The sequence below is a fragment of the Leptonotus elevatus genome, chromosome 6 (genome assembly GCF_054856555.1).
Source record: "Leptonotus elevatus isolate MCC_2025b chromosome 6, RoL_Lele_1.0, whole genome shotgun sequence".
NCBI lineage: Eukaryota > Metazoa > Chordata > Actinopteri > Syngnathiformes > Syngnathidae > Leptonotus > Leptonotus elevatus.
Genome location: NC_141244.1, coordinates 23819623 through 23835197, shown reverse-complemented (window position 1 = coordinate 23835197; position 15575 = coordinate 23819623). Strand labels below are relative to the sequence as shown.

At 40.4% G+C, this 15575-nt stretch overlaps 3 protein-coding genes across 5 annotated transcripts; 2 read left to right on the top strand and 1 right to left on the bottom strand.

Moving 5' to 3' along the window:
• Positions 1-792: 792 nt before the first annotated feature.
• On the bottom strand, positions 793-2392 carry isoc2 (isochorismatase domain containing 2). 2 transcript variants are annotated; one of them, XM_086078949.1, is made up of 7 exons: positions 2274-2392; positions 2066-2137; positions 1782-1906; positions 1562-1696; positions 1328-1398; positions 1140-1257; positions 793-968 (listed from the first exon to the last, which is right to left on the bottom strand). In XM_086078949.1, coding segments are annotated over exons 2-7 (516 nt in total). In that variant the 5' UTR covers positions 2067-2137; positions 2274-2392; the 3' UTR covers positions 793-902. The 2 variants fall into 2 exon arrangements, with proteins under 2 accessions (XP_085935075.1, XP_085935074.1); XM_086078948.1 differs by having other exon boundaries at positions 1484-1696; positions 2274-2386.
• A 31-nt stretch (positions 2393-2423) lies between these two features.
• atg12 (ATG12 autophagy related 12 homolog (S. cerevisiae)) lies at positions 2424-4722 on the top strand. The gene is made up of 4 exons (XM_086078952.1): positions 2424-2617; positions 3177-3313; positions 3385-3447; positions 4050-4722. The coding sequence occupies exons 1-4, from the start codon at positions 2470-2472 to the stop codon at positions 4107-4109; spliced, it is 408 nt and encodes a 135-aa protein (XP_085935078.1). The 5' UTR covers positions 2424-2469; the 3' UTR covers positions 4110-4722.
• A 445-nt stretch (positions 4723-5167) lies between these two features.
• Positions 5168-14982, top strand: LOC147172843 (germ cell-specific gene 1-like protein). Of its 2 annotated transcripts, XM_086078944.1 has the most exons (8): positions 5168-5570; positions 6146-6318; positions 7626-8214; positions 10971-11153; positions 11640-11687; positions 11759-11911; positions 12465-12576; positions 13464-14982. In XM_086078944.1, the coding sequence occupies exons 3-8, from the start codon at positions 8019-8021 to the stop codon at positions 13861-13863; spliced, it is 1092 nt and encodes a 363-aa protein (XP_085935070.1). In that variant the 5' UTR covers positions 5168-5570; positions 6146-6318; positions 7626-8018; the 3' UTR covers positions 13864-14982. The 2 variants fall into 2 exon arrangements, with proteins under 2 accessions (XP_085935070.1, XP_085935071.1); XM_086078945.1 differs by lacking the exon at positions 5168-5570 and having other exon boundaries at positions 6000-6318.
• The last annotated feature ends 593 nt before the right edge of the window (positions 14983-15575 follow it).

Below are 15575 nucleotides of genomic sequence, written 5' to 3'. Positions count from 1 at the left end.
TAATGATTTCCGAACATCTACCCCCCCAAATAAATAAATAATAATAACAGACAAATATAATATTCAAACATTCCCGCACCCCAAAAAATTAGCATTTTTTTTGTAAAAAGTTTATTTAATAAAATAGATTATTTTTTCCACATTAACACAATACAACATAAGACAAAGATAATTATTTCCAAACACCCCCCTCCCCTCATAGAATGGCAAGGTTTTTTTTATCTGAAAAAAATAAGCTTTTATTTAACACACAATAATACAATACAACCTAAATAAAGATAATGATATTCAAATATCCCCCCTCCCAAATTATACATTTTTAACTGATTTAGCTTATATCAGCCAATCAAACAAATACTAAGGACAAAGTATTGTAAATCTGTTAAATATTCTGCCTGTAATTTGTATTAGGAACAAAAAAAAAAAAAAAGAACTAGCACACAAATGTCCACTTGTCCACAGTTTTGCCTCACTGTCCTGACTTAATAGTGCACTAAATAATAAATGAAAATGTGAATATTGTAATTAAATGCTCATCCAATTTTATGGCAAACCATTCGACCATTTTATCGCTAATACTTAAGATCTATGAATTCGAACGTTCTGAGTGAGGTAAAACTATCAACTAGATGACAACTGTTTGCTACAAAATATCATACAGTAATGGGTGGGGAGGGAGAGAGACGTTACTAGTAAGACAGTCAGTTGTTATGATAGTAGCACACTCCTATGAAATGCTCAAATGTCTCTCCATATTATTGCTGTTTCCAAGCACTCAGACAAACAGACATATGCAATTAATAATGAAGCATCCTTTTATTGAAGCACTTAGCATGTAGATGGCTTTGGAATTCCGTATTCGTTGCAAATATGACTGGACGTTCTGCTTTTCTTTTCTTTTTTTACAGCGCACTGAAGTAGGCGAGGAGGCCCGTGTCAGGGGACGGCTGCATCATTAGCTGCTGAATCTGGGTGGGTGACAGAAAATGAAAAATTGATCTAGATCATAAAAATGTCAAGCAGCTACATTTACAATAATGGGCCACAACACTAGCTAGCTAGCTAGCTCATCCAGCTCTTGTGTTTGATTTCGCAGGGTGTTCCTAATGTTGTGGCTAGGAAAAGTATATGACAAGCACCTCCTTGAAGTTGGGGTGCTTTGCGCCTTGGACCAGCTGCAGCAGGACGGCCTCAGTGGTGGTGAGGAAGGCGCCGCTCTGCTTCAGGCGGGACAGAGCGAACAAGCGGTCCGTTTGGCTGCACGGAAAGAAAACGCACACACGCTTAGCTGTGGAAACACGGAGGGGAGTGTTATGTAAGCGGCTACCTCCGTGACGAGACTGCGTCCGACACGATGTGGACCTCGATTCCCTTTTCCAGCAGGTCAAATGTTGTACACTGCCAAAAGAGCAAAGGTAAATCAGGCAGAGCTTGTGACTCATTTACTAAACGAGTTGCAAATGTTTTTTTTGTTTTTTTTTACTGCAATGCAAGCGTGCGCCTCTATGCCACACAGGATGGCCTGTTTGGGGTTCCCCAGGATCTGCATCTCCTTCTGCACCTCCTCTATCATCATGGTGAAGGATGTTTTTGCGTAAGCCGTCAAGCCCTCCGCTCCTAGCTCAGGCACCGTGGGGCCCAGCCCTTTAGGGTACTGCTCTGTGACGATGGCAGGGATCCCCAGAACTCGGCTGGCCTATCAGAACGGGGGGAATTTAAACGTTTATCAGGAAGTAGGATTATTTTCAAAAAAAATTTAACTGCAAGGCGATAGTCGCAACCTGGAGCAATCTGGCCGCATTGCTGACGATGTTGGTGAACTGGAAGATGTTGGGTCGGAACTTCTCTTGCATGTCGCACAGGAGGAGCACCGCATCCTTGGTGGAGAGCCTGCCGATGCCGGCCACTGTCAACATTACAGGATGTACATGCATTACAAGGTTTAGACTGACAGTGATTCTTTTGGCTCTCTGATTCATGCAGGGCAATTTTTGGTTGTATGACTGCAACAATGCTATACAAGAAGTAATAGCAAGGCTGCCTCCGCAAAGCCAAGGTGACTTACTGTTGTTGATTGACTATGAAGCACCCTGTTTGAAGTTCCAACTGCCCGACCGTCCTCATGTGACACCACCACCTGTGTTCAAAAGAGAAAATGTACAGTTGCCAATAAGAAAGAGAAACTTCCATCCAAGTCATCAGAAGATATAAACAACCACTAGGAAGTCGTATTTATTTAAAGAAATAGACAGCAAAGATCAACAATAACAAACCTTTGCAAGCACACAGCTCGAAAGCAAAAGTGCAGACTGTTTTGTGTCCTGTAAACCACGCCTGAGGCATACTGACCAATAGAATCTGGCGTTTTAATGATTGACGTCTCTGTAAACCAATAGAAATCAAAAGCGGAAGACGAATCGCCTCGCTGACTGAGGTCCGTATTGTGCTGAAATTGTTTAATAAAGTTATATGAGGAAGAAAAAAAAAAACAGGTCCCGTGGTGGTAACCGAAAAGCTACAAAGATGTCTGACAATGCGGAGTCACCGACAGAGGCTCATAAAGAGGAGTTACACTCTCCCCCAGAAGACTCGGTGACAACAGAGGAGAAGAAAAAGAGTAAGAACGTGTATTTTATACAACATTGCTAATTAAGCGTATCATAACGACTATCAAAGCCGCGATAAACACTTTCTTCCGGGAATGTGACGTATCGAGCAAATGTTTTTAGTGACGACCAATCCGGTTGTTGCTTTTTGGCGATCTGACCAATGAGCTTGTAAGTTGTTTATACGTCCGTCCAATGGGGGAAGTAGCGAATGCTAATGTTTTTATTGATAACTACTGAATTACCTCCATTTAATGTTATCTTCACATAAATACGTTTATTTAATTATAAGGTTGCCTTGTAGTAGTTATACATTCGGGGGGAGAGTGACGTACGTAAAGCATTGCATTCAGCTGTCGAATTCACGAGATGGTGCATGAAAAATAGTTGTACATTTTTACGGCAATTTAATTAAATTTAAGAGGTAGCAAAAGTACTCTCACGCTGTACTTTTAAGTTTAAACCTGATAAATCTGCTTAAGTACAGTAACCGCGTATTTGTATTATTTTGCTTCTCACTCCTGCATATATTGATTAAAGCAAACTGATTTATCTTCATTCAATCTGCAGTTGATGTCCTGTTGAAGGCAGTTGGGGACACCCCCATTATGAAAACCAAAAAATGGGCTGTGGAAAGGAGCAGGACAGTGCACTCGCTTTCTCAGTTCATCTCTCGCTTCCTCAAGTTGGAAGCCAATGAACAACTGGTAAGAAACAGCTTTGTACAAAGTGTCTTCAGTACGGGCACATTATTATGACACTTGTCTTTTTTTCGCAGTTCATCTACGTTAACCAATCATTTGCGCCGTCACCGGACCAAGAGGTCGGGATCCTCTTTGACGTGAGTACCTAAAACACTGCTTTCATAACCAATGTTAGACTGACTAGATCTATAGGCCAACGCCATAAACATATTTGCGTGAGTTGAGGATTTAATTCTGTTTAATAAAAAAAATTAAACAAATAGCAGAAGGGTCCCAATGTCTGAGATTGAGTTGTACAAGTGAGACAAGGCGACCTTTGCAAAATATTTGCGGCTTGGAAGCACATACATTAAAAAAAAAAGTTTCCGGCGTGTCGATATATCTGTGCAATGTTCAGCACAGTTAACCCTGGAACATTTTAGTCGTACATTCATCAGGTGGAGCAGAATTTCTAAGAATCATTCCTCACACTTCTAAAAGGGGTTCAACGAATACCAGAATGGAGTCATTTCAATTCAATTAAACATCAGCAGCCTTGACCAGCAGAGGACGCCAGATGAGTCAAGATCATTGTGACTGTGACAAAAATCCTTGGCTTCAGATTAAAGGGCTGCTGCAGTGGGGGGGGGGGGGACAAATGGACGTTAAAATCCAGAATTAAGAAGACAAACTGTGATGTGAACATCTCACTGCTGTTACTTGTCTAAAGAACGTTTTGTATTTCTGTCTTCTCTTTCAGTGTTTTGGCAGTGACAACAAATTGATTCTGCATTATTGTAAATCTCAAGCTTGGGGTTGATGTCAGATTTGGTCCGGATTTGTCCATTTTAAAGAAGACATTATGAACATTTTCCACAAATTAATGCCATTTCCAGGTGTCTGTGACATGCTTTGGTCAAAATTTCCCAAGGATTAAAAAAACAAACAAACATCCATCACACTTTTTAACCCCTTTGAAATTTCTATTTGTATACAAGCAATCCATGTCCATTTTTTCATATTATGCCCTCTTGGACATAGCCTGAGAAATTGACTTTTTATGGAATGTGATATGATCAAATTTGCCAGTGCAAGCGGCATTATTTTGCGTAATGCGGAGGAGTGAAATCACTACATCAAAGCGCAAAGGTAAGCACAAATGCAGGATGACAGGATTGGCTCATTTACATGAAATCTGGCTCCACTCGCAAACTGTCTCATTTCATTCAGCTAGACAAAAAGAAATAGGGTGTCATAAAGGCAAAAGTGTATTCTAATTGGCACAGTCATGTTACTAAGATGCCTGCAATCGGTTTTAAATTGTGAGAGGGAAAATGTACATAAAAGGCCTCCTTTAACATCAGAACAAACATGTTTTTTTTAAATGTTTTGTGTACATATTGTAAATAAATGATCAACAATATAACAATTTATATTTGTGTGTTTTTTAAGGATTTTACTTAGAGTTGCAACAGAAAATGGCAGGAAATGTGTCGTTATCATTCAAGTAGTTTAAAACTTAAGGCAAGGCAGCTTTAATTATATAAAAAGACTTAAAAAAAAAGAAAAATAAGATTTAAAGACGAATTGAAGAAATTTAAAAACAAAGTAGAGAAATGAAAAGTAGTTTGCTAAAATAATGTCAAGCACAAAAGAATGTTTTGGGAAAAAATAATTATAGAACTGCTGTAAATGAAGTTAAAAGCATAGTTTTTGTTTTTTTTAAACCTCGATTTTAAAATCATTTAAATTTGTGGCTAAATTCAGATCTGTTGGAACTTGCATAACAGCTCAATGCTGAATGCAGCATGTTTGCTTAGTGGTGAAGGTGGTCAGTGAAGTGGTCCACAAGGGGGGGGGGGGGGCAAGTACCAGTAGGCAGATGGATTTAGAGAGATGACATGAATCAGTGCGAGTTGGCGACATCAATTCCCAAGAAAGACAGTCGAGCAGCGTGGACACAAGAAGCCCGACTCTGCGTCTTTACTATTGGCCGGGAGGATTAACAAGAGGGTGGCGGCGGCGGCGGCGGCGCTAGTGGAGGGTCACTGATGCTCATTCTGGACGAGGGAGGACGGCGATAATGAGCGAAAGGCACCATAATGTCACCGGGAATCCATTGAAGATGGATAAATGTGATTTTTTTACTTTGACAAGGTTCTTGATTAACAAAGATGAGCGAGGATTGTGAGGCTCCTCCCCTGCCACCGGTGAACACTGGATGACGTTTTATCATTTGATGTACCTCATACATGAGCTCCACTACAGGATAACGACTTTGGTAAGTAATTAACACTATGATGGGAAGTTTGCTTATTTTTTGAAGGTTGAAGATCCATAGTTGAGTTGTGTTTTCCATATAAAATCCGAAATACTGTTGCCATGGATTTCATGCCTGCACGGAGATGACTGATAAATGTTGAACATGTTATTCTCGTCACTTTGCAATTTTACTATGTAAGCATTGCATGCCGTATTGAATACTGTACATGCATTTCTACGCCACTATTAACGTCCATTATTGTTAAATCCAACCAAGACTAAACATTCTATATATAAAGCATTTGTCCAATGCCAGTTTTATGTTGTTCTCATGGGAGGTCGATACAAATAGAAGAGTTCAGAATTTTGTACAGCCTATCCCAATATATTTCTCTTCAAAATCAAAAAGCACCCAGAATAGTGAACTAATGTCACAATATCATGTGGCTCGTTGTATTAAAGGATGCTATGGTTCGAACCACACCAACTAGCACAAACGGATTGACAGGGATTACTGACCAAAATTCGGATTGGCGCGTTAGTCATCATTTCATCATCTCTGCTTTTGTTGTCTTCTTTCTTGGCCTGGTACAGAGCAGGTGGAGTCCATAATGAGCAGCGGGCCAAGGAGTCCTAATCGGGATGCGGGGAGGAAGTACATGGCACGTTTAAGAAAGTAACCCGAGCAACAGTGAGAGTGAACCCCAGCATCCAACGTGGTGGACATTTTGAAACCTGTTAGCGCTCCGTTCAACTTTTGACTTGAGGTGAGAACTGTCAAATGGGTGCTTCTTGTTTGGCATTGTTGTCTGGCCGAGGGAAGTGAAGCTCCATCTTTTTCACTAAAATGTTATGTCCAATAATGTGATGGCGGGAACTTTATTGATATAATAACACGCAGCAACATCACAACACCGGTGCAGCTTTTTGACATTATGTCATAACACTACATAAAAAAAACATATGCCACAAATGTGTGGAAAAGGTTCACCAAAGAAATTGAGATTGGTAGCATGCTCACTTGCGATCTTTAAAGTCAACCTTAAACATTTCTTGACAATAATATGTTATATGACATTCTGACTTTTATTATTATATTTGTGGAATATGAGTTAAGCAGCAAAATCCAGCTGTTTTTTTTAGCCATCTCAGGGGGCGGCCATTTTGCCACTTGCTGTCGACTGAAGATGACATCAGTGTTGCTCAGGCAATGACCAATCACAGCTCACCTGTTTTGTGAAGCTGCGCTGTGATTGGTTGTTACCTGAGACCTGAGTAACATTGAGGTCGTCTTCAGTCGACTGCAAGTGGCAAAATGGCCGCCCCCTGAGATGGCTAAAAAAAATGGCTGGATTTTGCTGCTTAACTCATATTGCACTAATGCAATATTAACTAGAATGCCATATTTAGACTTGTGGGGCTGCATTGAACATATTATTGTAAATGGGGGGTTGACGAGAAATGCTTAATTTTTGGGGAACCTCGCTACAATACACTGTAAAAAATAAATAAAAATTAAATTTGATTGTTAACCTAAGAATCTTTGTTGAAAATTCACCATGATGCACTGAATTCTTTGCATTCCCCAATGTACAAAAAAGTTAAACATTTTCCATATTTTATAAATATAAATTGTTCCAAAATAACAATAAGAGTTGCGGCCACGCAGGTGACCGTTCCACCGGCAATTAGCGACAGATGGCAGACTGATCTGGTGTGTTCTTCCGCCAAGTCACCATCTTTGTTCAGATTAGATTAGATCAAATCTAGGATGATAGCGTTTATAAAAGTATTGATTCACTCCAATAAAGGCTATATAATATTACATATATATAACAAATGTAACTTTCAAGCACTGTATGTGCGGCGCATTAATATGGCTTTTTTGACTACTACTTTTAATCTTAGCACATTAAGTCAAGTTCACGTATATTCAAGTTGTACCTTTTTTTTTTTGTTTGAACAACTCACCCCAAAGAGTTACTCACGTTAACAACTGAACATGTAAAATGATGTGTGAAGTTACAATAACACAATGTCCAAAATATTTTTTTTTTCCTGTTTCTATCCTCAGGCTCGTCGGGTGCTTCTGTTGTCGCATTTGCCAAAGGCGCAGTTAGGTAACCGTGAAAATCAATAGTCAGCTTTCCAGGCAAGCCCTCCCAGCACTTCTCTCCTTACGCGAACCATGGAAATCCCCTCTTGTCCACTTTTACCTCCATCTGTTTTGCCCGCACATGCATCAACTTGACAGCATCTTCCTCTCCCGCCTCCCCTTTTAATCACTCTCCGGCGGTTACGTCACATTCATCTTTGCCGCACGGTTTATTAAACCTGGCAGCTCATCACCTCCCGACCCGCCCCCCCGACCGGAAGCATCTGTTCCTCCGTCCCTCTTTTTTTCCCCCTGTGCCCGCCGCGCCGCGCGCCGCATTCGTCTCCCGCCCTGCCCCCGGCGCCTTCGGCCATGCCAGAGCGCATGTCGCGCCGCTCTCGCTCCCTGCTCTCCCTGACCTTGACCTCTCTGGCCCTGGCGCTCTCCATCCTGGCCCTGTGCACCTCCTACTGGTGCGAGGGAACCCACAAGGTGGTCAAGCCGCTCTGCCTGTCGCCCGTCAAGATGAAGAACTGCGGGCAGAACAACAGCGAGCCTTACACTACAGGTACTTCATTTTCGTTCCTCATTCTCAAAGGCTTTTCTGTATGCATCCACCTTTTCTGGAAAAGTTACCAAAAAAAGGAAATGTTATTTAAAGGGGTTTAAATATATTATGGCAGTGGAAAAAAGCAATCTCCTTCACTCACCTTTTACTTTATGATCATTTGCTCCAATTGTATGAAATAAATAATCTAGGTTTTTAAATGTGATTAGAAATAAAACAATGCCAACATTTTTAATTTATGCCCAATAACTAGCAAAATGTAAATAATCAATTTGCCTTGCCATATTTTTTTTTTCTGAATATTGTCACTCTCCTAAAAGAATGACACAAGTCATTTTCCCCCTGAAGACACAAAAAAACCTGAAGAAAAAATATTGATTATATGTGATAAAGTAATTTCATATAGGGGTATATAATTGCAAAAATAAATTGTGGTCAAAATAGGATTAATTTTTTTTTTTTTTTTTGTAAAAGACTGACGATGTTTCCTATTATATGCTAAAAACAAAAGTTTCTGCCATCTGGTGCTTTAAAATGTCCAATGTTGTGAACCTTCCAATGATCATAATTAGCTTTGTGTAATGTTTTTCCAAGTCATATGTTAATGCTCGAATGTACAAAATGACATATGATCATTTGCTGCAATTGTATGAAATAACATGTCTAATAATGAAATAATCTAGGTTTTTAAAATGTGTAAAAAAAAAAATATATATAGCCATGTAAATAAAATAATGCAAACTACAATTGTACTGGCAGAATTTTTAATACAGCTCTTATCTTGCATCTGATTCCGTCCCTTATGTTGTAGCCACTGACGATCAAATGTTCTTTTCTTGAGCTCCAAGATGGTGCACGTTAAACACGGCTTGTTGCCATTTTACTGGAAACGGCAATTCATTGCAGTGGATGAAACGGTCACATAATCACGCACTGCATGTCGTCCATGTATCGAGTATACTAATAAGCAGGTGCACTGTCCATTCCTGTCTCTTGATTCTTAGTAAGAACTTTTTAATATGAGTTTAGCAGGGGAAAAAAAACAGAGATTGGAAGAATTTTGTTGATTACATGCACCTGTGAGTGGATTATATTTTCACTACGCACGAGTAATTAGTACCAAAATTGCATTTTTGTCTGGTTTACTGGAAGCGTTTTCTTTTTCTGGTTGATCCCGATTAGACTTGAAGCGAGTTCTTCCATCTTTATACTGTGTCACCGCAGTACACTGCCAATACCTGGAACTAATCTACGTGGATGAGTGTCAGGATTCTTGAAAACCTATTGTTTTTGGTGTTTTTTGTTTTTTTTAATCTCACTTTTAATTATGGATTACTTTAATCTGTGGACACCCCTCACAGGTCTACACAGTTGACTGAGGGAGCGATTTCCCTCATCTGCTTTTTATTTCCCCACCATATATGCTTAATTCACAATGGGATTAACGGCATAAAGGAATTACTCACTGTTTGCTGTGTATGCCTAAAAACAGTACAGGATGTACTTGTAAGCGATGTACACTGTTGGCTTAAATCATTGCGACATCTCCAGTTCTGATTTCTGGACCTAATGAGATTGGAGTTGGGTTTGTATAGGATAGAATCAACTTTATTATCCCAGGGGGAATTCGCCCCCCCCCCCCACCCCCCACCCCGATGGTGCTACATTGCTGCACTTGTTCATATACACCGTCTGTACTTCTGCTTAAGTCAGTTAAGTAGAAGTAGGGCTGGGTTTTAAAAATTGAATAATCAATATCAGTCGTTTTTTTTCTTTTCGAGCGTGATATCGATTCGTAGAGCCATGAATCGATTATTTTAATACTTCTTTTTTCCCCCTAAATTAAACAACAAAATATATTTGTATCTTAGTTTTCTTGAAATTTACTGTTTACGTGAATTTAAAAGTATTTTCTTACATTTATGAAATACCTTATTCATTGCACTTTATGACATTTCAGAATATTTTTAATTTATATTTAATGTTTGTGGATTTTTTTTTATCATGTCCTTGTTATTTAAGAATAATTGATGTTCCATAATTAATCAATATCGAATTGAACCAAGTTAATCGAATAGGAAAAAATAGAATCGAACTGAACTCTTGTAAATCGAACCGATTGAGGAAATTTGAATCGATACCCAGCCCTAGGTCGAAGTATTATTGTCATCCTTTCATACTATCTATATCGAGCAAAAAAAAAAAAGTGGTCGGACGAATATGCGCGATATGAATTCACATGTATAACGGAGCGTATGGTGTTCCACAGGGTTCAATTCTGGGGCTTCTGCTGTTTTCATTGTATCTGCTGCCATTGGGAAACTGGTGGGGTTCAATACCTACGACAAGGTTAAATACTTTTGCCACCTCTATTGGTGTGATTGGTATGCTATTTCCATAGATAGATATTTTAATAATCCCAATGGGAAATTCAATTATCTCCATCTGACACACAGTACATTCATAATAAAAATAAATAAATACAATAAAATAAAGACAATACATGGGTTAAAAAAAAAAAGCTACAGTGTCTCATTCTGTCTTTGTCTTTTTGACTTTGCTTACAACATCACTTATAACGTCAAATGCATGAAAGGTGTTAGAGCAGTTCAGAAAAAAAAAAAAACTTTAGAGGGTCAATCATAGGCGCACCAGTGCGATGATGTCTTTGTGTCCAGTAGTTGGCCACAACGTCCAAACATCGAAACCATGCCGCGTGTGTGTGAGCGTCGCCCTGCTTGTGTGCTGTCCCACAGAGAGCCCGACCCAAAACCCTTTCAACCGCACGCTGTCTCCAGCCAGACGCGACGAGTTGGCCAAGATCCGCCAGAGGCAGCTGGCCAACGCCGTTCACTACATCTGGGAGACGGGCGAGGACAAGTTCGCGTTCAGATACTTCCACACCGGCTTTTGGGAAAGCTGCGAGAAACACAGTGATGGTGAGCAGAGGTGGTGGGGGGGGGGGGGGGGGGGGGTGTCATAGTTATACAATAACTTAATGGAATATAGTTTTGTTTTTTTACTTATTTTATCGCATTGTTAAAGTTATTAGGATGACTGTTGCAGCTCTAGTTAGGGCCGCTTATTTAAGTGACAAGACATTAGTCTATTTTTTTTTATCAATTTAAACGCCAGCCGATTCTTACTGTAAATGCACAATATCACGACACAATATTACTTTAGTCACACTATATATTTAAATAAACATCCAATTACAGAATAAAAGTCAAGTTAGAATTCTATTTAAATTTCTTGAAAGAGTGAATTTGGATGTTTCGTTAGCTGTGATCTGAAAGAATCTACATTTTGGGAAATAAAATTGTGATGCTGTGAGTTTTACGTTTTAGAGCTGAACGACTGAAATAAATGTAACTTATTTGTACTCGTCATGTTCTCATTACCAACGGAATCCATTTTGTCGGCAGGGGAGAAATGCAGGAGCTTCATCGAGTTGACTCCAGGCGAGACGCAAGGTGAGGCGATCGTTGTCACGTTAGCTTTTTAAAAGTCTTCCTTCATTTCTACTTTGCTGTGGTCGCCGCAGGTGTGCTCTGGCTATCGGTCGTATCCGAGTTCACGTACATCGGCCTGCTCGGGATGGGCTTCTTGCTCATGTGGCTGGAAGTGTTGTGCTCTCACAAAGAGATGCACTCGCTCAAAATCAGTGCCTACGCTGCCATGTGCACTGTGCTGTCAGGTGAGTGGAGAGGTATTGCTTTTCAATCGCCGTTTCATGTTCTTAACCAATTTTGTGATGATGAGAAAACCATTTCATGTTGGTTTTTGACAAAACATGATCTTGTCTTTGCATGACCTGGACAAAGACAAATTTGTTTTATCGAACCATCAAAACGATTGTATTCATAGGGCACAGAAAAATCAACCCTGACACCTAAGACATTTAAACATAGTATACTGTAATTGAAAACAAAAAGAAAGAAAAAAAAATTGCCACTAAAATAAAAGGGTACTAGTATCGTGCTCTGTTGAACGCCAAGGAGTTAAAATGGGTTTTAAAAACTAAACAAAGAAGAGGTTTGTCTTAACGTGCACCCTGAGATTCTGCTTTGACTTCGGAACCTCTACAGGAGCAACTGGTTAGCTGGCTGACTCCAAAGTGAAATAAATGCAGTACAGTAATCCAAAACGATGCAACCAGAGTGGCGGTTTATGCTTGCCTGAATGTGATACATTTTTCCCCCTCTACTTAATGTTTTTTTTTTTTTTCTACTGTATTATCCCCAATGCAGGTCTTCTCGGGATGGTGGCCCACATGATGTACACCACCGTGTTCCAGATGACAGTCATTGTAGGCCCCAAAGACTGGAGACCTCAGTCCTGGGACTATGGCTGGTCTTTTGCGTAGGTTACTGCCAAACACACACAAAATGACTGCAGTCGATATCAGCTCTTCACTACGACGGCGCATTAGGGCCACATATAAATGTATCTATATTTTAGGGCGGGGGCAATATTCCGAGGAACAAAAACTCAACTAATTTGCCACTTTTTAAAGTAGCAATCTTGCGAGTTTATTAAATAGCAAATTTACGACTTTATAAAGTGGTAGATTTGCGAGAAAAAAACTATACACGTAGCAAATGTTTGTGCCAATACTTTTCGGTCGGGTTTCAAATAAGGAGATAGTCATGGCTTTAACCATATGATGTTAAGCATTCGCTCCTTGAAGCGTTGCGTACTGCCAGCGACAAAGACGCCTCGCTTTGCGAAGGTCCGCACCCTGAGGATCAAGCATTTTAGTTAATTTGTTAAAATGTATATTTACTTGTACATTACGTTTCCAGAATTATTATTTACACATTCCTAATAATTTTTTTTTTTTATTATTATTATTATTATTTTTTTATTATTATTTTTTTTGTACAAGTATCTAAGTCGATGTGTTGATTCTGCTGCTCTCCGTCATTCACTTGCATTTACCTAAAGTATGCTAGCTTCTGATTGGTTAGTTAGTCAGCTGATAGGGGATCAGGAAGTGTTGTTGCTCTAGCTACCGTATATGACGAGTAAGTTTCAGATTTTTTTCTCGCCAATTAAATTTGCGAGTTTTTTTTTCTCGGTATATTGACACCCCCCCCCCTTTAAAAAAATTAATTAATTATACGTGGCCCTAATACGCCGTCGTACTTCACTTAAACTATGATGAGCAATTTTTTTTTGTCATCCTTATATTTATTTATAATACCGCTAGCATGCCTCCTAATGTTTGAAAATATGCTGCTTTGTAGTCTCGCCTGGGTGTCCTTCAGCTGCTGCATGGGCGCCGCCGTGGTGACGCTCAACTCCTACACGAAGACCATCATCGAGCTGCGGCGCAAACAGAGGCTTCGTCTGGAGGAGGCGAGGGCCACCGCCCGGGCCCCCTGCTACGAGGAGGTGGTCTCCGGCGGCGCCGGCGGCGGCGGCGGCGCCGGCGGGGGCTTCTACTCCGTCAGCGGCCTGCTGCAGTGTCCCGACGGCATGATCGACGTGGCGTGGGCCCCCAACGGCAGCGTGGTCGGCGTGGGCAACGGGGACGTGCCCACGCTGGTTTTAGTCGGAGGCTGTGGGCCGGAGGGCTGCGAAGACTGCGAGAGGGAGATGGACGAGATGGAGGGGCCCGTGGACAGGGTGGACTCCCCTTGCTGAAGGACAGGGAGAGAGAGAGAGAGAGAGAGAGCAAGAGCGAGCACCCTTCATACCTCCCAGGAGCTTAAAAACTGAAGATGGAGACTTGCGGACAAGGTGAAGGAAACTTTGCTTCTTGAACTCTTCATATCAAATCTGACCATACTGAATTGAATACAGGCCATAGTGACGTGCAGGGATGCATGTTATCTGTTTTTTTTTTTCTTTCTCAGTGCCTCATAGAGGAAGGCTAATGCTTATGTGCAAACTCAATATACATTCAGCAGACACTTCATTAGGTACACCCACACAATCCCAACGGGCCACTAAGAGTCAAGTCCAGTCAATTTTGCTTATGATTTCGCAACAGAAGTTATGTCAAGTCACTTTACACATTGAGCAGGCCAAGAACCACTCTGAGGGATGGACGAGAGAACAATGGGCACAACAGCCGTAATGGTGCAACCCTGCAGGTAAACAGTGTGTCATAAATGTTTGCTTTTACAAGATGATAATGCTCAGTTTTGAGAGGTATTATTAATATTCACATTTTACAGTATTATAGTAATTCTACTTTTTACACCTTTCAAATTTTGTAAAAGTTATTATGGTCTCGACGGGTACATTTCGTGGAAATTCTTTTCATTCGTTCAATTAAAATTGGATTGATCATTGATTTGCACACCGGATGAAACATTTGAATACCGTACACAAATAAGTATACAGTGTTCCCTCTCTATAACGTGTATTTATTTTATTTTTTTACATTAGCGCATTTTTTTTTTTATGAAGGTTTGAACATTGATTGTGTATAAGCAAGAAAAAAAAATGTGACAACATGTTAATGCCTCTGTGAGAAAAGTGTATAAAGTGTGTGCTGAGGGGTTGTACAGCTTTAAAGCATTTCTAATAAATGTAAAAAAAATAAAAATAAAGCTGACTACTTAGCGGATTTCACTTATTGCGGGTGTTTTTGGGAACGTAACCCCAGCGAGGGAACACTGTATTGCTAAATTGAGCACCTCTCCGACGGTGTAAAAATGTCTTTGGATATCATTTATGCATATAATTATGAATGTGTTTCTTCTCCGGTTCTAACATGCTATCTTCTGAAGTGAATAAACAACACACGCACACGCACTCACTGATCCGAGTCAGACATTCATTGCCATCATGATCCCCCCCCCCCCCCCCCCAACCCTTTGATCAAAGTCAATGCAGCAGCAGCAGCAGCTGCTGGTAACAAACCACCTCTGCTGACAAACCCGAGCGATAGATGGATACAGTAGATAGACGCACGGAGATAGAAAGATTATAGAGATTTTGAAAAGTCTGCTCTCTGATGTTGAACAGAAGATTATGTGTAAAGCAGTAATCCACAGTTGGATGGAAAGACGGGCAAGGAGAGAGATGGGTCGAGAGGGGTCGCAGGGGTCAGAAGAAAAGTTGGAAAGAGGCGCTGGCACGCGGCGGCGGCGCACAATAAGAAGGTTGGCGCTGACACACGTCCGTGGTAATTATGCAAAAATATGAAACGACACTTACTTTATCGAAAGCTTGAAATTGTTGCTCAAATAAATGGAGCCAAATTCATCCTAATGTCTTTAGGTTAAACATTTGGGATAATCCTGGATTTGCCGTCTGGGATAAATACAATTGAAAATCTTAATCAACAATGTTATCAACCACCACCAGCACTGCTATCAGGTATTTGCTGCTGTATGGCACTATCT